The 21828-nt window shown below is 43.8% G+C and overlaps 1 protein-coding gene across 5 annotated transcripts in view; it reads left to right on the forward strand.

The window, feature by feature from the left end:
• The window catches only part of HGSNAT (heparan-alpha-glucosaminide N-acetyltransferase), a 33260-nt gene extending 11678 nt beyond the window's left edge, over positions 1–21582 (forward strand). Inside the window, exons 3-18 of one of the 5 annotated variants that reach the window (XM_058525331.1) lie at positions 108–244; positions 715–836; positions 3476–3545; positions 6968–7037; positions 7919–8028; positions 9940–10016; positions 10736–10766; positions 12372–12532; positions 13671–13786; positions 16062–16183; positions 16526–16652; positions 17568–17654; positions 19370–19447; positions 20063–20133; positions 20228–20340; positions 21070–21582. In XM_058525331.1, the coding sequence (XP_058381314.1) occupies positions 108–244; positions 715–836; positions 3476–3545; positions 6968–7037; positions 7919–8028; positions 9940–10016; positions 10736–10766; positions 12372–12532; positions 13671–13786; positions 16062–16183; positions 16526–16652; positions 17568–17654; positions 19370–19447; positions 20063–20133; positions 20228–20340; positions 21070–21251 (1674 nt within the window). In that variant the 3' untranslated portion in view covers positions 21252–21582. Of the gene's footprint in view, positions 1–107; positions 245–714; positions 837–3475; positions 3546–6967; positions 7038–7918; positions 8029–9939; positions 10017–10735; positions 10767–12371; positions 12533–13670; positions 13787–16061; positions 16184–16525; positions 16653–17567; positions 17655–19369; positions 19448–20062; positions 20134–20227; positions 20859–21069 lie in introns of those variants that run through there. The other 4 variants (XM_058525330.1, XM_058525327.1, XM_058525329.1 and 1 more) reach the window with 4 other exon arrangements.
• The last annotated feature ends 246 nt before the right edge of the window (positions 21583–21828 follow it).

Genomic DNA, 21828 nt, shown 5'->3' on the forward strand with positions numbered 1-21828 from the left:
TATGAAGGAAAAGTTGTCTCAGGATCTCCAGCGGGATGTTCATGGCCTCCGGCAGCCTGCAGACATGGGGGCGCCTCTGACAGTTGGCTTGTGCTTTTGTCTTGTAGTGCCTGTTTCAGGTTCTGGTAAACGTCTCCCAGAGTCCAGGGCCTGGGGAGCCCGGCGCGGCCGCCGTGGGCGTGAGCACTCAGCACAGCGTCGTCCTGCAGCTTAACGCCACCGCGGAGGAGAAGGAAGTGTGCAGGTTTGTGCCTGTTTCCATGCGACCTGCTGAAGGCTGCATTTTCTCTCTGCTCTTCTTCCTGTTTGGTTTCTAGCTTTTCCTTCCCTTTTTTTTTTTTGTGAGGAAGATCAGCCCTGTGCTAACATCTGCCAATCCTCCTCTTTTTGCTGAGGATGACTGGCCCTGGGCTAACATCCATGCCCATCTTCCTCCACTTTATATGGGACGCCGCCACAGCATGGCTTGCCAAGTGGTGCGTCGGTGCACACCCGGTATCCCAACCAGCCAACACCAGGTCGCCGCAGCGGAGCGCATGCACCTAACCGCTTGCACCACCAGGCCGGCCCTAGCTTTTCCTTCCTTTAAAATATTTTTCTGTATTTTGCCTGGTCTGCACCTTCGCCTGTCACTCTGTCTCGATGACATTACCAAAATCCAAACTCTTATTTCCTAATCTAACCATTTTTCTTAATTTTACCTAATCTTCCTAGGCTGGAATACAAATTTGGAGAATTTGGAAACTATTCTCTCTTGGTAAAGAAGGTCCAAAATGGAGTCAATGAAATTGCGTGTGACTTAGTTGTCAATGAGAATCCAGTTGACAGTAACCTTCGTACGTATATGTTCTTTGTTGATTTTTATATTTGCGTTTTCTTTTTTTTTTTTGTGAGGAAGATCATCCCTGAGCCAACATCCATGCTAATCCTCCTCTTTTTGCTGAGGAAGACCAGCTCTGAGCTAACATCTATTGCCAATCCTCCTCCTTTTTTGTTCCCCCAAAGCCCCAGTAGATAGTTGTATGTCATAGCTGCACATCCTTCTAGTTGCTGTATGTGGGACGCGGCCTCAGCATGGCCGGAGAAGCGGTGCGTCGGTGCGTGCCCAGGATCCGAACCCGGGCCGCTAGTAGCAGAGCGCGCGCACTTAACCGCTGAGCCACGGGGGCGGCCCTATATTTGCATTTTCTCAAGTTTAGTTTTTAAGTACTGTTTGCAACACTTCATGCAATTTAAAATCTGGGGTATAGGTTATCCTATTTAGTTATGGTGTATTTATAGTGTGTTTATTGTGTCATTGGAGTATACCAAGAAAATTATGTGATATATAAAAAATTATATGATATATCATTATATTCTCATGGTTGTTATTTAGTTTAATTATGAAGCATAAATAAGCCAAAAAAGTTAATGCAGAAGAAAGAAACTAGAAATAGAGAAGTTGACTGTTAAGTATCTTTCCTTGTTTTAGGATTTAGGGTGTAATATTTCCCATATGTGTTTGGTTGACAGTCCAGAGGTCCCCTTATGTTAAGGAGGGACCATTTATTCTCTAATAACTCCACTGAAGAAAATCTGTCCCCCTGAGTCCTCCATTAGACAATATAATAAATCCCTAGGGCATTAGTAAGTTACTGTTCACGGTGAAGCTATTGAAGACATTGGGCCATGTCAGAAGAACGAAAGAGCTGATATGAAAGGGCCAATGTGGGATAATTTAAGCATTAAAAAGAATAATGCATGTAATTGATGGAAACGCATTGAGTATACACAAGCCAATGAGTTCATTATGAAACTAAAAAGAGTGAGTCCCCTCCCCAGACAGAAACAAAAGCAGTACTTTGGTTGCCTTTGGAGATAACAGGGGCACCTCATGGTAACTAGCGTGATTTAAAATTGTCAGTTGAAAGGAAAGATTTAAGCATTTATCCTGCCCTTCCTGTTTTAAGTGTATTTTAGGATAACCAAATAGTCCTAGATGACGAGAAGAATTGCAGCTAGTAAATGTGGCAGCATGGCAGAATATTTGCAACCCCTAATGAAATAATTGAGTTAGGCAAAAATCATGAGTGGATGAAACCATGAGGTGAAAGGGGAACTTGACACGGGAGGGGCGGGCTTTCACAGCTGAGCACAGGCATCGGCACGAGGTCAGTCGCCAAGGTGCTCCTGACGTCGTGCAGTGGGAAGGCACAGCACCACCTGGGAAGCATTCTTGCTGAAACAAGTTGAACTTTCTTCGTCAAGCCTTTACAGCTAATTTCCCGTTTGGAGGTTATAGCAACAAGTTTAGTGACACCACGAGGAAGCAAACAGACAGATCTAGAACGTGAGACATACTAATTGAGGAAAACTGACTAAAACAAGTCAGTGGCTGCTTACGACTGAATGAGACTTGAGGGACATAATAAGCAAATGCAAGACATGAACCTTGTTTGATCCTGACTTAAACACACTAACTACAAACAACGTTGTTGAGACAACTAGAGAAATTTGAATATGGACTCTTTTAGGGAATTACTGTTAATTTGGTATGACATTGTGGTTATATAACAAAAGGTCCATTTTTAAGAAACTTTTAATTTTGAAATAGTTTTAGACTTATAGAAATGTTGCAAAAAAGAATTCCTATACACCCTTCACCCAGCTGCCCCCAAACCCCTAAGCTATATAATCATGGTACAATTATCCCATATACAGCTATTGAAACCAGGAACTTAACATTGAGACAATACTAATAACTGATCACAGACTTTTCAGGATTCTCTGATCATCCCTTCTAATGTCCCTTTTCTGGTCCAGGATCCAATCCAGGGTCCACATTGCATTCAGTTGTCAGATCTCCCTCATCTCCTCTACTCTAGAACTGTTCCTCAGCCTTTCTTCATCTGTCAGGACCTTGACACTTTTGAAGAGGACAGCCAGTTATTTTGTTATTTGGATTTGCTTGCTGTTTTCTCAAGACTAGGTTAAGGTCATGCATTTTTGGTAGATTACTGCAGAAGTGATGTTGTGCCCTTCTCAGTGGGTCTTGTCAGGAGTAAGATGATGCCAATATGATCTTTCACGAGGCCCATGCTTTAGACACGTATTGAAGATGTACAGGTGAAATAACATGATGTCTGGGATTTGCTTAAAAATACTTTGGGCAAAAAAACAGAGGGGAGAGTAGTAATAGATGAAGCAGGAGTGACAATACCTTGATAATTCTAGCACCTAGGTGATGGGTATATGTGGGTTTATTACACAATTCTCTGTACTTTTGTTTTTGTTTGATATTTTTCATAGTGAAAATTAGCACTCCCCTCATGAAGAGTATCCTCAATTATAGGAAATTTAGTATAAGAATATAGGCTTTTCCCTCATCTGTTTCCATTTTTGTTTGCATTTTTCATTTATGGATTAAATGTAATGTGACAACTTTGATGCTTATGATGACATTTTTGGTGATAACGTGTTTCTTTTGTTTATATAGCTGTGAGTATTGCGTTCCTTGTTGGTCTGGCGCTCATCATTGTGGTGTCCTTTCTAAGGTTCTTGTTGAGGTAAGCAGATGTTCAGGAAGGACACAATTGAGTAAAATAGAATACAGAGGTAATATATCCTCTATCAGAAAGGTAGTTTGACCCTTCAAATGACCATTATTCTTTGATTAAATGAATACTTCTTGTGTCCACCATGCCCAGTCCAGTCCTAGGCGGTGGGGACTAAATGTAGAAAAAGAGATGGTCCGTGACTTCAGGGAAATGATAACCTGGTTCTAATGGATCTTTGCCTTCAATCCTCCCACATGGCTGAAAAAGTAGAAGAAAATGCTTGAGAAATGATTATTTCTTTAGAGGATCTCACATCCTGCTTCGAAGAGAGTGGAGGTGGCCTGTGATGATTTTAGGAGGCGGCTGCCGTACTGGACCCTCTTCATCATCTCTGGCTCTGAGCCCGGAGGCCATCCCCTCTAGCCCCAGCCTCCCAGCTCCTCCCAGCTCCTCCCAGCCCCTCCCAGCCCCTCCCAGCCCAAGAACCTGGCAGCAGAGATGGAGGAGGAGATGTGGTACCTCCAACCTCAGCGTGGACTCGCTTTTCCTTGGTTAGGGTTAGCTGGGAGGGAGAATTCCTTCTCCTCTGCCTGATTAACAGCAATTCTGGGGAGAATGAATTAGTAGCCTGGAAAAGAAAAACAAAGTAAAGTAGATCCAGGCCTGGTAAATCACCTTTCAAAGGAAAATTCTTTCATGTTTTAAAGGGAATAAGATTGATTGAATTTTCATATGCCCAGCCTGTTAGGGTCTCAGGAAAGATCGTAGATTTTATTGATGAGCTGTATCCAAGTTGGATGAAAGAACCTAGCCTTTAAGTCTGCTAGCATGGGGAAACCCTGTGACTTTGGGGAGTTTAGGCACTCTGTCCCTCTACCTTGTGTGTCCTAGAAATAGTGTAATTCCTATAGCACAGGAGAAGCCTGACTGTGTGAGGGTAAAAGAACTATTTGCCGTTCAGCAGACGTTTAACCTAACTGCTTTTTAGGGAGAGAGCATAAGCCTAGCAGAGGAGTTTCATTTCTTTGAATTAAGATATTATCTTGTCAATCTTTTGATAAGATGCAAATGATGTTCAGGTTCATTAGGGTGTTTTCATTTGGTGCTTTTAAGATGAATGGATCTATTCCATCATGTTTTAAAGTAACTGGTAGCTGATATCAAGCTCTTGCTAAGGAAAGAATTCCACCCTTCTCACTGTGGAATTGAAACGCCTTTTTGCATGTGATTTTGCCTTGGCAGCCTTGCTTTGTTGGCAAAGCAAGAGTCCCTTGTACATTGCCCTGTCACTTTCCAGCATGCCCACGAAAGTCTGGGGAAGTTCAGATTTGTCTGAACCAGAAAAGAATCTGAAAAAGTAGTAAGAATAAAGCATCTCTTTCCTTATCACTTGGAGAACAAGCATGTTCAAGAAAATTAACTGCTTTTTTTTCCATTTTAATTTTTAAATATCTTAACTTCTCCTTTTAACTCTTCCTTAGATGGCTCTATTTTAACGTTTTTCATGTGATGGTGATGTTATTAGTGCTGAATAAACTAGAAATGGGAGTTGAGTTGTGGGGAGAAAAACAGAAGAAATTAAAAATGTATGCATTGGATATACGGATCACATCTGGATACTGATTTGAACAATTAAACTGTAAAAAATCTTATGAGACAGGGAAATTGAACTGGCTATTTGATGATATTAAGGAATTATTAATAATATTTTAAAATGCAATAACGGTATTGCAGGTATGTTTAAAAATGAAAAGAGTCCTTATCTTTTACTGATGCATACTGAGGTATTTATGGATGAAATGATGTGATGTCTGTGATTTTCTTTAAAATGATCCGTCCAAGGCAGGACAAAGGGCAGTGGGTGGGGTATAGACGAGGTCAGATGGACCGTGTGTAGGTGCTTGTTGAAGCTGGGTGATGGGTCCATGGCGGCCCATTATACTAGCTTGTCTACTTCTGCGTATGCTTGAAACTTTGCAAGACCAAAAAAAAAAAAAAAGGAAAGAAAATCCTATGTATTGGATAATTTAAATGTGCAAATTTTATGCAAAACATGTTTTTCCTGGGCTAAAATATACTTTTTTTTAATTAGAAATTTATTTTCGACTTCCTAAAATCTTCCATAGATGAGCATGAAATTGATTGCACTTTTCAGTATGAAGAGAGCTGGAAACACAGAACATAAAAGAACTTGCATTAAGTTAGAAATGTTATATTTGATTTCCACTAGAAAGTCCTTGATGATTTACAACCAAACTAAGATGTGCATTCTCTTGACTTTCTAATCAAAGAATTGTACTTACCAAAACTAAACATTTAATTATTCTCATATACCAAATAAAAAATACTAAGTATTCATTATTATTTGAAAAATAATAAATTGGCCTATGAGTTCTGAGTCCAAAAACACCGGTTTGCCGAGGTTGTTGGGTTGAGAAAGGGTTCTCTGTGGACTTCAGTAATCAAAGGTGGGGACATAGACCTAGAAAAGTTCTTGTTCTTATCGGCACGACAAACAAAAGAAAAGTGAAACCATCCGAGAAAATTTCGGGATTGTGAATAACACACAATATTATCACATCAAATCATTCAACAATCTGTAATGTATTGAAAATCAGGATCATTTCCACTTAAAAATGAAAAAAAGGGTAAGTGAACCAAATCAGAATATAAATATTATGTGAAAGAGCTAAGATACACTTTTTTAAAGATTTTTTTCCAGGTATAAATCTCATTTTAAAGAAAAACCAGTAAATATATTTATCTTTTGTTAATCATGTAAATCAATTTTATATCATCTGGATATCATTTTGAACTAAAGCACCCATCTAGGAAAAAGAACCCAGTGATGAACTATTTGAATCACTCCAAAGTTACTTTCAAACTGTCTCAGTGTGCATATATGCATTTTTATTTAGTGATAATCGCATCTGCGTATTGGGTTTTGCTTTTTGTATTTAACGGTTTATATTCGTATTTCTTTGTATGGACAGAGCCCACATTCTTGTGATTTTCCTAGCTGTATCTCCTCTGTCACACAGCTGCCACATACTGTGTTTAGTCTTCCTGTATTGAGTGCATTTGGTTGTTTACAATTTTTTGCTATTCTAATTTTAATAGTATTATTATCAAGAATTCCAGCCACAGGGAATGCTGATCCCATTTCACTCGCACAACAGCTCTTGAATGAAGGCACTATCATTATTCCTATTTCATTGATGAGGACACTGTGCTGTAAAAGTCGGGCGTTCATAAGTACTGCTGCTATGAACTCTGATTTCTATTTTTGTTTTGTTAAGAAACTTTAAAATGTTTAATTCTTTGACTTGTATAGAATGCGAACTTTAAAATTTTCTTTCAATTTGACATCCAATCATTTTGAAAATTCTGCCAAATGAAATATATTAACTGAGCCTTTTATTTGTTTACAGTTTGGATGACTTTAATAATTGGATTTCTAAGGCAATAAATTCCCGGGAAACTGATCGCCTCATCAATTCTGTGAGTTATTAGAATGTGTCATCTGTGGTCTGGGTGGTTTTCTAGATTTGGAATGTGCAATTCCCTATTTAATCATCACTGTTATCTGGCTTACTTAGTCTTATCTGTATTGTTGAAGGCCAGGTTGTGTGTCCTGCGTGCCTTCTCCCAGCTCCGGGAGGGCGCATCCCTTCTCTCTGCGGTGTGGCTGGGCCTCCGGGCTCATGGGATGCATGCTGTGGAGATGTGCTTCACTCTGCAGGCAGTTCTGTTGGACTGGTCCAGTTAAGTGGAGAGAGCGTCAAGATTAAAACAAAAGCATAGGGCCGGCCCCGTGGCTTAGCGGTTAAGTGCGTGTGCTCCGCTGCTGGCGGCCCGGGTTCGGATCCCGGATGCACACCGACGCACCGCTTCTCCGGCCATGCTGAGGCCGCATCCCACATACAGCAACTAGAAGGATGTGCAGCTGTGACATACAACTATCTACTGGGGTTTTGGAGGGAATAAATAAATAAGTAAAATCTTTAAAAAAAAAAAAAACAACAAAAGCATAAGAGACGTCAATGTGAAATCTATAAATATGATGGCCTGCTGTAATGATTGGAACATGTTATTGGTGTTAATAAATTCATATGGACATATTTGCTGGTACACTTGTACCGGGTGCACTTCTGGACCAGTTCTCTGTGGTCATTTATCAATATGGCCACTGCAAGCGCAGCAGGAGACACAAAAATCAAAGTGAAAAACCAGACCTCTAGATGGGATCTGTACAAGAGGAAAGTATTCAGACCAACGATCTTTAGTTTTCCGCTCTGTTAATTTCTTCCCTAAAAAACAGGAAAATGAAATTTACTCCTTAGCATTGTGAATTGTCATGTCTTTCTCCCCTTTCTCTGAAGGAGCTGGGCTCTCCAAGCAGGGCAGACCCGCTTGCTGGCGCTCCCCAGGTGGAGGCGTGGGCTCCATCTGCAGCAGCGCAGCGCCTCCGCTGTGTGGACACGTTCAGGGGGTACGTGGGGCTCCCTTGTAACACGGTGGGTGCGGGTAGTCTAGGACTACACATAAACACACTTTTAACTTAAGATATTTTACATATCTTTTGCTTTCTAGGCTAGACAGGATTTCTTGCTGTAGACACAAATCAGTGGCCTCTCCCTCCTTGAGGACTGTCGTGATAGCCAGTTCATATGTTGCTAGAGAGGAGTAGTGGGACAAGGCCTGAACCAGCGGCCACTGGTGTGTGGATCCTGCCGAGTTAAGGTCATTCACATTTGGGCACGTAGCTCTACATAGGGGCCCCTGTCCTTCTGCGCCCCTGTGTCCAGTCAGCAGCCTGACAAATGAGAAGATGTACCAGTCTAGAAACGAAACACCAGCCCGCGGAAGAGTCAGTCCTCATCCTTCATCCCTCTAGCAAAACAGCTGGATTGTCAGGCCCTTTAGATAGCAAATCCACAGAGTCATACAGTACCCTGTTGCTATTTTATAGTTCTGGTAGAAGAATGAAGGCTAGGACCAAACTCTGAAAATAAAGTATAAAACTATATAGCTGAAAATAAGTATCTAGGTATCAGGTCTTCCATTTCTACCCACTGAGGCCTTTTAAACCCCGTGGTAACCATATAATCCTGTCCCAGCCTCACCAGAGCTCTGAGTGCTCCTGGTGTGTGTATTTGAGGCCAGGTAATAATAGCAATAATGGTAATAATAATCATGACAATTGCTGACCAATTTTAACTTCTTACTGTGTTCCAGGCACTGTTCTAACTTGTCTTCATTTATTTAATCTCTTAGCAATCCTGTGAGGTATCTACTTTTTTTTTAAAATTTTTTAAATTAATTAATTTATTATTATTATTTGTTTTTGTGAGGAAGATCAGCCCTGAGCTAACATCTACCAATCCTCCTCTTTTTGCTGAGGAAGACTGGCCCTGGGCTAACATCTGCGCCCATCTTCCTCTACTTTATATGGGACGCTGCCACAGCATGGCTTGACAAGCGGTGCGTCGGTGCGCGCCTGGGATCCGAACCTTCGAACCCTGGGCCGCCACAGCAGAGCACGCGCACTTAACCACCATGCCACAATGCCAGCCCAGTATCTGCTTTTAATGTACCAGTTTTATAGGTGAAGAAATTGAGCCACAGTGTTAAGTAACTTGCACAAGGTCACTCAGGGACACAGTGGGACAGCCAGGATTTGATTCCAGGCAGTTGGGCTCCAAAGTTCCCACAAATTACGCCATAAACATACTAAAGTCTTCATTCCTGCATTCTGTGGAAATAGCATCCAATAGCATATTCACAATCTGTTTTATTGTATTCCTCTTTCTTTCCAGTTCTCATTGCCGCTATTGGAGATGACATGTTCACAGGTGGAAAGGAACTAGCATTTATTAAGTACCTGAAATGTGCTGAGTACTGGTTTGGTGCTCTAATATACATTATCTCCTTAATAGTCCTGACAGTCCCTAGGTAAGGGGTGTTCCCTCTTTTACAGAGAAGCGTTCTGAGATAATTGATGAGAGTCCTGCCCAAGGTCTTATGGCTAATGAGAGAGAAGGACCCAAGAGTTGAGCCCTCAGCTCTGACTCTAATGCCTGCACACCTTCTACGACAGTTCTTTAACCTGAGACACCTGAATAATTAGCAAAAAATTGAGTAACCGGAAATGTTTTGCTTTGTTTTCCGGTTATGCAGTTTAGTGTCACTGTACATTTTTCTTAAGACGTCATGTTGTAAACGTTCGCAACAGAAGGACTGTAGTGTAGGGCCCTGTTGTGGTGACTAGAAGCAGTAATTTCCACTCTTGAGGTGTCGTCTTGTGTCATGACTGCACCTTGTGAGTGTAAGTGTGTCTCCTGCCGGACCACTCCTTGTCACAGGCGCCAGCCCTGAGAGCCTGCTCCTTGTTGCTTTACAGGATAGCTCTCATCATCATGGTCTTCGTTAACTACGGAGGAGGGAGATACTGGTACTTCAAACACGCGAGTTGGAATGGTGAGACATTTCCTAAAGGTAGCATTGCTTACATAGACCCCTCAGAGAACTGTGGGTGGGACAGTCACTCAGCATGCCCCTAGGAGCTCCAGAGATGAGGCCCCACCAACCTCCTTTGAGCCGCTGAGCTCCTGCCCCCTGGAATGACCTTCAGATTCTTCTGTTGGCCCTTTAGTTTCATTCTTCCCTTTGTGTGCTGTGGCTCTCTGATGCTTCACTGTGAGAACACGCTGGCCCAGAGGTCTCTGCAGTAGGACTGTGAGGCTCTGCAGAGGATGTGAAGAATTTAGTTGTAAATGACCCTTGTCATATTCTAGGTATACCTTTTATTATAGCCATGTGGGAGTTCTGCCTTCTAAAACTCATGGTCCCCCTTGGGTTGCCATTGAACTGGGGTTGGTCTGAGTGGTGCTGAATAATGGCTTTGAGTGTAACTCGGTAGTTGGTTTAAGAATGGGTTTTGAACAGCTCCACTTAAAGATAACAAACTTGTCCACAAGCTTCTAGTATGGTTCTCCTGTGCCCAGTTATGTTCTTAGGTAATTCCCCAGGCCCAGTGACTGGTTGCAGAGTCCCCAGGGAGGTCTCTGTGTTTCTTCGCAGTGAACTCTCTGAGTTTACTTTCCCTGTCAGTATGTGATGGAATCCATTCTAGATTTAGGAAGCACTTACATTCCAGAGTCCTTTTCCTCACTCTTTGTGCTTGTGTTATTTTGCAGGACTGACAGTGGCTGACCTTGTGTTCCCATGGTGAGTTGGCAGTCTACCACCAGCTCATCTGTAGGTCATCTCCATTTTTTTTTTCAGCTGATGCTGGAGCCTGTCTCTGAGACCAGCCTTGATTCTGGGCTGCAGGCCTGTGTTGCTCACAGGTCTCTGCTCTTACAAGGTTCTTCTTAAAGCTGTGTTACCGAATAGTTCTCATACTTGGCATAGTGCTTATCTAAGACATGCACACATAGGGCCGGCCCCGTGGCTTAGCGGTTAAGTGTGCGTGCTCCGCTGCTGGCAGCCCGGGTTCGGATCCCAGGCGCGCACTGATGCACCGCTTCTCTGGCCATGCTGAGGCTGCGTCCCACATACAGCAACTAGAAGGATGTGCAGCTATGACATACAACTATCTACTGGGGCTTTGGGGGAAAAAATAAATAAATAAAATTAAGACATGCACACATAAAAGATGAGTGATTTGGGAACACATTTTGTTAGTGTAGATTATAATTTACAAGATCTGGGAATCTTGTAAGAAATCATAAATTCTGAATATGTAGTTAAATTCCACTAATCCTGAAAACAAGTATTTTTAGGAAATAAAATCATATTTCTTAAAAGAAATGCAGTATGTTGGTATCAGGGCATTAGGATAAGTGTGAACAGGGCAGTGATAGTAGCAAATCACAGTGTGAAATTAGAGTGCAGTCACCAAACCCTGTGTCTGATCATCGTGGCTTGTTCGCCTTGCTGAGGGGCGATGCCCTCCGATACAGTGTGGAGTGGTGTCTGCTGTGGCGCTCGGAGCGACTTTGCTCCATCGTTAGGAGGTGGTGCTGGCCGGTGGCTTGTGTCTTCGGTCCCTTGTGTTTCATGGCTAATATGAACTCAGGTTTTGGGGAGAGTTCCTTTTTGAGACAGATTTGGGTAGGAGGAGTTCTGTGTGCCTGCAGGCCTGGTAATGATTTATGTGCATTCTCTGTGAGGTTCCCTGCAGGAAAGTGGCTTGGTTCCTGTTCCTGTTGCTACAGTCTTTTACCCCAGTTAGGTGTCTCCAAGAAGGGAAGCCAGGAGACACGGAGGAACGCAGCCAGAGCAGACTTTCATCTCTGTTAACCCCTTGCCAAATAATTAGACATATGAGTGTTCTGACTTTTTTTCAAAAAGAGGTAATTTAGTACAGTGAAAGAAAGCAAGAAAAGAGATGTGTGGCTCAGACAAAATCAGAAAAAAAAATGTAGCTTTCATTTTTTTTCAGGAGCAAGAGTGGGTTAGAAATGATTGAAATGTTGTGCTTGTTCCTTGAGGACTCTGAGGGTGACCCAGTGACTGGGGAGTTATTTGGATGGCAGCATCCTCATCATCATTTCTCTTTGAGAACTAAATGGAGGTTGTCCGTGGAAGTCGTGCTTAGTCCTGAAGACTTTCCTCCTGAGACAGGACTTGGAGGCCACAAACTTTACAGCCCAGCAGGGCTACTTTCTGACTCTTCCTCCACTATTAACCCGATGTTATTGCAATAATTGGCTACTTTAAAAAATCATGTGTTGCTTGTGTTATGTAGTAGATTATAAAATATTAGTGATATAGAGACAAAAAAAATTGGAAACGGTTACCTTATATTAATAGCTGTGTTTTTTTTAGGTTTGTATTTATTATGGGATCTTCGATTTTTCTTTCAATGACCTCCATACTGAAGCGGGGATGTTCAAAATTCAGATTGCTGGGGAAAATTGCGTGGAGGAGTTTCCTGTTAATCTCTATAGGAATCATCATTGTGAACCCCAATTATTGCCTTGGTCCATGTAAGTGTTTTTCCCCTCCATTTGTATATATTCAGGTTGAAATATGGAAACTACATGTTATAATTGGAAAGAAATGTAATTCCTTCATCTCAGATACCTGCAAAAAGTTATTAGAAAAGTGTATATGATGCTGGTATAACTTTGGGCATTGTTATTATTATCTTGGAATTTTAGACCTGGGAGGAGCCTCCAAGACCACTAAGACCCTTATGTTGTGCAAAGGAAGACTCTGAGGCCAGGAGAGATGGAAGTGCTTTCTCCAGATGATCTAAGTGAAGTGAAGGGCAGAGTAGGGACGAGACCAGGTCCCCTGGTTCTCAGAGCCTCCCTGCTGCCACTTGAGTTTCATCAGCTTTCATGACAAGGCTATCATGTGGTAATGCAAGATCCCACCTTTGTCATCTCCTGTATGCCAGCAGGGGTGCCGGAAGGAATGACATTTTTGTCGTCATTTTAGCGGTGCGAGTGATACAGGAAAGCTGAGGGAAGGAAGTCCGCCCTATGCTGGGACCGAGATCAGAGTCGGGGAAGGCAGTGGTCGCTGTCCTCAAGGGACTTTCAGTGTCATTAGCAGAAGAGGATACAAATATCTAGACAGGAGCCAAATGAAGCCCTCAGACTTGAGGCATGAGGGGGAGTAGATGTCACTTCGAGTTGGGGTCATAAGGGAAGGTGTCACATGAGAGTTGATTTAAGGTATCTCCAAAAGTGGGCCACTGTTCCCAGTAGGATTCGTTATAGGGTTACACTCTTCCAGTGAAACAGTCATGTAGTCTGTCGGGCAAGGAGAGGCCGTCAGTGGCCTGTGCTGGATCTTTAAGTTCCTGGTGGATGTGAGAGTTGAATCTGTGGTCCTAATGGGAAAGGGCCGGAGATGAACTTCAGGGCCAAGGGTCGTCCTGGCTCTGTGCCCACACGTGAGGAAGACGCTCTTGTTCTTATCCCAGTCTCCCCGCTGGCCAGCTGCCTGCTGTGAGTCTGAGCCATGTCTCCTGACTGTATGTATTTCCATCTCCAAGAGCCTAAAAAAGACTTACTTAGGTGTAACAAAGATATGTCTTCCCCCTTAGAAACAGCTGATGTCATGGGTGAGATGAGAAGTGCTGGCTGACTCTTCACCTCACTGTCCCTTCTGCAGTGTCTTGGGACAAGTTGCGAATCCCTGGCGTGCTCCAGCGGTTGGGGGTGACGTACTTTGTGGTTGCCGTGCTGGAACTCCTCTTTGCTAAACCTGTGCCTGAAAGTTGTGCCTCGGTGAGAAACCTATTTAACAAAAGAGGGGAGGGGCCGGCCCGGTGGCTTAGCGGTTAAGTGCCGCTCTGCTGCTGGCGGCCCAGTTTTGGATCCCAGGCGCGCCGACGCACCGCTTGTCAGGCCATGCTGTGGTGGCGTCCCATATAAAGTGGAGGAAGATGGGCATGGATGTTAGCCCAGGGCCAGTCTTCCTCAGCAGAAAGAGGAGGATTGGCATGGATGTTAGCTCAGGGCTGATCTTCCTCACAAAAAAAAAACAAAAAACGGGGGGGGGGGGGGGCGGGCGGCAATCATTGTATGGTTTTTAGAACTTTCTTTAGTCCTGAATGCAGTACTGTACTTCAGTAGACTTTAACTCTGTTAGTCAAATGCTTTTCTTTTTCCTTTAATTAGTTATTTTTATTTAGTCTTTACATCATTCATTTTTTTTATTGTGGTAAAAAACACATAAGATTTACTCTGTTAACAAATTTTTAAGTGTCCAGTAATCAAATGCATTTTGATGGCATTAAATAATATCACCATCATCCATCTCTTGGGGCATTAGTGCCAATTTTTCAATTTCTTTGTGGTACAAGATATACAAAAAACTCAGAACATTTCACTGTCTACACAAATGCTAGAAAGGTGCAACTTGGAGAGGAAGTGCCAAGATAGGGATGGGAGAATGACAGAGTTGTCCTGGGCTATTTCACATTTCTTCTTTGTAAGAAGTATGTGAGAGGCTCACCACTTGGTGATTACTTTTTGTCTTACTATAAACTGCTGAGTTGAGTTTACCAAGGTGACAGCTATTTTGTTTTCCCCAAGCAGAAATAGAAATTCAGGTGGAAATGTTTAAACTCTTCATTTGAGGTCCTACTTCACAATAAATTAATAAAGCTGTATTCGTTTTCCAGCTTCTTTCGTATATGTAACTAGCAAATTCATCACTGAATCCCGAATTCTCTTGGTTCTTCCGGTAGTGAGCGCTCGGTTATATGTTCTTGAGGTGCATTTAATCATTATCCCTTTACCTCCTCTGCCCTCCCGTTGGTGTATCCTTGCCCTCTGCCATAGATTTCCTGAAGGAGGGGTGAGACTCGACATGTGCAAGTGAACACAAGCTTGTTGGCCGCATGTGGGGCCTGAGGGTCTGTGGAGGCTTGTCCGCCATGGTGGAGCAGGGGGTCGGGTGGGACACCAAAAATAGGTGGGCTGCACCCTTCCTCCTCCAACCAGAACAGCTCTGAATGTTTAAATTTCGTTTTCCTTTTTTAAAATTTGTTTTTAATTTCTTTTTTTGTCAGCTTTATTGACATATAATTCACTTACCATAAAACTCCCACGTTTCAAGTATCCAGTTCAGTGATATTTAGTATATTCACAGAGTTGTGCAGTGATCACCACTATCCAATTCTAGAACATTTTTATTACTCCAGAAAGAAAGCTCATACTCACTACCAGCCTCTCCCCATTCCCCCAGCCCTAGGCAACCTCTAATCTAGTTTCTGTCTCTATAGATTTGCCTGTTTGGACATTCCGTTTCATATAAATGGGATTATTGAGTATGTGGTTTTTTGTGTCTGGCTTCTTTCACTTGGCATAGTGTTTTTCAAGGTTTATCCATGTTGTGCCATGTGTCAGGACTTGATTCCTTTTTACTGCTGAATACTATTCCATTTTATGACTGTACCACATTTTGTATCCATTCATCAGTTGGTGGATATTTGACTTGTTTCCACTTTTTGGCTGTTATAAATAATGATTCTGTGTACATTTGTATACAAGTTTTTATGTGAATGTATTGGGTAAAGGATTAGAATTGTCTACTGATATCTTTTTTTTTGTGAGGAAGATCAGCCCTGAGCTAACATCTGATGCCAATCCTTCTCTTTTTGCTGAGGAAGACTGGCCCTGGGCCAACATCCGTGCCCTTCTTCCTCTACTTTATATGGGACGCTGCCACAGCTTGGCTTCACAAGCGGTCCCTCGGTGCGTGCCTGGGATCCGAACCTGCGAACCCCGGGCTGCTGAAGCGGAGTGTGCACACTTAACTGCTGCACCACTCGGCCGGCCCCCACTGGTTTCTTTTTAATTAATGTTTTACTGTGATATTTCATAGAGAGGGAGCATCTAAACAAGAGAATACACAAGAAACAACTGCATCCGTTGTTGTCTTAGTACCCTAAAGGCCAAGAGAAGAATCGCAGGGGATCTCCCAAATACATATACTGCATATTATTTTTGGTTCTCCTTGCGTCTGGTCCATATATGTTTTCATGCCCTCCCTCAGGAGAGGGGCTGCTCTTCTCTTCGAGACGTCCTGTGCGGCTGGCCCCAGTGGCTCTTCATCCTGATGCTGGAAAGCGTCTGGCTGGGTTTGACCTTCCTCTTGCCTGTTCCTGGATGCCCCACGTAAGTGAGCCGCGTAGGTTATCCCTTTTTGCATGTCGTTTTCTGCCAGTCAGAAGAATTCTCTTCCCCTCTTTCTTCTCCTTTGAGGCACACTTCGTATTGGGAGAGGAGTCTGGTGTGTGTCCAGAGAAGTGTCTCAAGGAGGTTTTTTTCAGGGTCAGTTTGAAGGGAAGGTGGGCTTCCCGCCTTGACGTGCCAAAGCAGCCTTGGCGAGCGCGCGGTGCTGAGGGCTCTGGGGCTGGTGCGTGCTGGAGGCTCGTCGCTGGGCTGCACGGGTAGTCGGTATACGCCCTGCTGCCCTCTGAAGTCTCGTCGATTGAGTCCCTGTTCTCACTCCCCCAGTGGTTACCTGGGCCCCGGTGGCATTGGAGATCTGGGGAAGTACCCGAACTGCACTGGAGGAGCTGCCGGCCACATCGACCGCCTGCTTCTGGGAGAGGATCACCTTTACCAGCGCCCTTCCCCGACTGTGAGTGAGCCCGCCTTATCCTTGGAGCTGGACACCTGCAGCTCTGAAGTCAAGGAAGAGAGAACAGGATGACCAGTTTTGAACTGTGTCCATTTAATAAGCTATGATGGGAACTAACTTGTGTTTGAAAAGCTGGTGACTTTAGTGACTTTAATGTTCAGGAAGGGGCAGTGTGTAAACATCACTTTGGATTTTAGTGAGAGCACATCGTATCAAGTGTGTAGCGTGGTGCTTTCTGTCCGTCTCGGGTCGGATTTCCTGGCAGCAGACCTGAGACAGAGTTCATCTGTAGGACCTTTATCAGGCAGTCCTTCTGGGGTCAACACTGCCGGGGAACGCAGGGAGCAGGGCTGGGCCCAGGGCGCAGTGGAACTGCGTTGCAGTCACACGAAGGCCTCAGCGGATCTCGTGGGAGGCTGGGGTGGCCCTTCAGAGCTGTTCTGAATTAGGGTGAGGGATTGGGCCCTTGCTGTCCCTGGGTAGGTGTGGACTGTCCCCAGCAAGGGCTGTGGCTCCTAGAGAGGCAGCTCTTCACTCAGGGATGCGTCTAGAAGAGGGACTTGGCTGAGAGCTTCTGGCCGTTAATCATTCTAGCAGCTGGGGAATGAGCGCTTCCGTCCTGAAAGGGGCGGGCGGGGTGTCTGGGGTCCACGGCAGTGTCCACCACACTGGACAGTGCCAAACTCCGGCAGTTTCCACAATAACAATTTCGTTTATAATACAAGAATACAAATGTATTTTTAGTGATTTTTGCCTTAGAAGAAGATAGGAAGCGTTGATGGTACGCAAGGTTGACCAGATAGTGACCCTGAGGATGGCGGAGGTGGGTGCCCAGTGTCTGACCACGTGTGGTCTCGGGCTGTCATGTGCATGTGCACGTCGGTGAGGGCATGCCCCTCTCGCCTGTCTTGTCAGGTGCTGTATCACACCCAGGTGGCCTATGACCCGGAAGGCATCCTGGGGACCATCAACTCCATTGTGATGGCATTCCTAGGAGTTCAGGTATCTCTTCATTTCATTAGGATACATTTTTCTGACAGTTTGTGATGACTGATTCAGTGTTCATTCAAAACCTATTTCATTAAAGTATGTAATTGGAAGCATATCTTCTTCTGTGTATTACAGGTCTCATAAATTCTGTTTATGTTTGACAGATTGTCACAGCTAGAAGTTACTAAAATTCAGCACATTCAAATAATTAGGTATAATTTGTATATTCTCAAAAAAATTCTTATTATTTGTATGGCTTATCGTAGCAGTGGAGGCCCAGCAGTTTCTGGGTAAAAGATTTCCCCGCTGGAGTGTGCAGAGTGTTTGTGTACTGGTGATGAGGGGAAGTCACTTGTCACGCTTCTTTTGTACACGTTATGTGGTTTCAGGTTGTGCATATTCTATGCCAAAGTCAACACAGGTTATTCTTGGTTTGTCTCAGAGGCAATTTTGTTAAAATTCTGAACACTCTAGATTTTTCTTTTTAAAGTTCTCCTAATTGGTGTTTGAAACTGTTAGCTGAGGGGAGCTGAGAGAGGAAAAGACATGTAAAGCAGCACTAATAGAACTTGCTGTGATGATGAAAGTATTCTGTATCTGTTCCGTCCGCGTGGCTATTGAGTACTTGAAATGGCCAATATGAGGAACTGAATTTTTAATTTTATTTAATTTTAATTAATTTAAATTTAATTTTAAATAGTCACATGTGGCTAGTGGCTCCCATATTGGAGTGTGCAGGTCTAAAGCATATACATTTTGGTGATTAAATCATTTCATCTTTAGAAATACTGCCCTTATCTCTACAGCACTTTACAGTTTACATTGGGTGCTTTTACATATATTCCTTCAATTGCTGCACGTGCTCTCTGGGCAGATCTGCACCTGTGGGAGCAGCCCAGGGTGGGGTTAGAGTGCAGACCTGGCCGCCCTGCCGCTCACCAGCTGGGAGCCTGGCCGGGTGCCCTCAGCCCTCTGCTTCACTCGCACCTCCGTCGTAAAGGCGTTGAGAGGATGCATTAAGTTAATTCATGTGAAGTTCTAAGAACTGGCACATAGAAAACATTCATACGTTTTAGCTATTATTACAAATTGTTATAAACACTTTCTTACCCTTTGATGTTTTCAGAAATTAATTCCTAATTTCGGGGGATTTTCATGCAAAGGCCAGATTTGACTGTTTTTAGAACATTTCCCTGCCCACAGCTCCACCCTGTCCCTGTCCCTCTCCTGTACTGCTGCCAGGCTGGGCCATCTGGCAGGCCAGTCTGAGCTCGTCCAGTGGTACTTTTTGGGGGAAACTAAGTGGCTTTCCTTGGCTCCCCAGCACCGATGGAGAAAGCCCGAGCCTCTTGGTGAGACCTGCAGGCCCCCCTGCCCACACGTATCAGCCTCCCCACCCACCAGGTGTCTGCATTGCCCGCAGCACCTAGGGGAAGCCATGCTTTCTCTCTGGTTTTGACATTCTTCTGTGCATGCTGTTCCTTTCTACCCGAATGCTCCTGCTTTGCGCTCACACCCTCAACTTGATGGCACCTTCTCTCTCTTCCCCGCGTCCGTCCACTGTGCCTCTCTTTGCTCCTAGTCGAGGGCAGGGGTTCCGCTCCATTCCTCTTTGTTGTCCAGTGTCCCGCAGAGTGCCTGGCAGATGACACATAAGACATGGATGAATATGATGTGAGAACATAGCTGCGATGATTCTCTTGCTCATACTGTGTTTCCTTTTCCAGGCAGGAAAAATACTCTTGTATTACAAGGATCAGACCAAAGACATCCTGATCAGATTTACTGCCTGGTCTTGTTTTCTAGTAAGTAACCGACGTTCCTCACTCAGGTTCCATTTCTTCACACGACATATTTAAAAGAAATAAAATGTTTAGCAACTCTGGTATGGCAGCTGTCACCACGTCACAACAGTGACATTCTTCACTTGAATGACAGAGAGGAACAGATCTGTACACCTAAGTTCTCAGGTTTGTATTCTTAGGAAAACGTCTTTATAAGTAAGTCAGTGTTTGCCATCAGCAGCCAGTGGGGAGTGCGTGCATGGGTTCCGGTGGCAAGCCGTACCCGAAAGACCAGGCAAATGGTCACGGTTTCCAGACACCAGCTTCCAGACTTACAAGTGACAAAAGAGTTGTGAGGTTGACTGTCCCTTTGCCCCTGACATAACCGGTCCTCTCAGGACTCGCTCTGATTTATCAGTTAGTTTACCTTCAACTCAGAGGAATGCTGAAAAGATATTTTTTGGAGAATATTTTTAGTTATACATCTTAAAAATATTTTTCCACTTAAAAGAATAAAATATAAGACACAATTTTCAGCCCTCCCTAAGCAATTCAATAACTAATATTTTTCAGTTTTGAAACACAGTTGTTTTTTGAGATAGTATAAAAAACTAACATCCTTCTCCCCCATTGTAGGGGCTTATTTCTGTTGCTTTGACGAAAGTTTCTGAAAATGAAGGCTTTATTCCAGTAAACAAAAATCTCTGGTAGGTATAGATACTGTCATTTTAGCTCTGGCCATCGAACAGGCTGACACCAGTCGCGCTCGGGAGCACTGAAGCCCTCATTCCCTCCTCCCAGGTCCATTTCCTACGTCACCACGCTCAGCTCCTTTGCCTTCTTCATCCTGCTCGTCCTGTATCCCGTCGTGGATGTGAAGGGTCTGTGGACAGGAACCCCATTCTTTTACCCCGGCAAGTCACCCCTCACCCCAGACAGAGTCGATGATGGTGACCAGTGGGCTGGCCCAGAGACCAGCGGAGTGTGCCCAGTGCAGAGGCCTCAAGCCACAGCCCGGGTGGCCTGTTTCCAAGATGCAGGTGGAGGGAGAAAGCATGCTGTCCCAGGCCACGCACGATGTCACTGGCCTGTTCCAAAGCAGTCCACCCCATTTCACTCACTTAGACCGTGGGGTCATAAATGCGTTCCACTCGTTTCTTCAGGCGATACTGAATTGTGGGGGATCGGAAACGATCTGGGGCATATCATCCTGTTTCTAATACTTGAGAAATGGGGCCATACTTTCTTTCGTAATGTAAACATACTACCTTACAGATTATACATAAGAAATATCGAGACACTATCAAGAGAGAAACAGTATGGCCTAGGTGCAGTTCTGCCTGAAGGCTGAGAGACCTGGTGGTTTCAGTGGCTCAGGTCAGCCTCTGATTCTAGTAAAGCCACATTCTTTGGACCTCAAGTTTTCTGTCTAGAAAGTTAATAATTTTGGCTTTCCTTTCAGATTTAGTATTTAAGAATTACACTTATAAAATAAGTATTTTCTAATAATTTTTTGATATAGTTTACACTTAAGTATAAGTGTGGGCTTTCTGTTTTCTCACTGAATCAAAGTCAAATTTCAAGCATTAAACAGAGGATCAGATGTGACTCAGGCGAACACTCTCTTCTGCGTCTCTCCCTAGGAATGAATTCTATCCTGGTGTACGTCGGCCACGAGGTGTTTGAGAACTACTTCCCCTTTCAGTGGAGGCTGGAGGACGAGCAGTCGCACAAGGAGCATCTCACTCAGAACACAGTTGCCACTGCTCTCTGGGTGCTCATTGCCTACATTCTGTATAAGAAGAAGATATTTTGGAAAATCTGATGGCTCCAGCTGAAATGTGTTACTGGCAGATTCTGGTGCGCCTGGGACTTACTAAAGGGAATCCTTAGTGATACAACAGGATGTGTATTTCCAGATTACTGGGGAGATGCAGAGTCCTCGGGCTGGTGGACTGGGACATGGCTCATCAGAGCTCTGCCTGAGTATCTGGGACTTATATATTTGGAATGTAATTGTCTTTTTTCTCCATCTTCTGTATAAATGGATGTATTTGGAACTTCATTCTAAGGATTTCTCATTTAATTTTTCAAAAGGGAGTTCCCACAGGCATTTTGCTCTGTGACGGATAAAACAATCTAAGGTCTGAGTCTCATTGATGTTGTTTTCCTGCAAACTGCCTTTCCGTGTGTGTACATGCCAACCAGGAACACCATCATTTCTGCTGGGCTGACTACAAAGCTTCTCGAATGCGATGTGTAGTATTGTAGTCTAATATCTTTTGGTTAAGTGCAGTTTAATATTTCAAGAAAGTCAGAGTAATTTCCTTTTCAGATTTGCAAGGCATTGGTGGGTCCAAAAAATGCCTTTCTTTTTTTTTTCGCGAGGAAAATTAGCCCTG

Source organism: Diceros bicornis, chromosome 29 (genome assembly GCF_020826845.1).
Source record: "Diceros bicornis minor isolate mBicDic1 chromosome 29, mDicBic1.mat.cur, whole genome shotgun sequence".
Classification (NCBI taxonomy): Eukaryota; Metazoa; Chordata; class Mammalia; order Perissodactyla; family Rhinocerotidae; genus Diceros; species Diceros bicornis.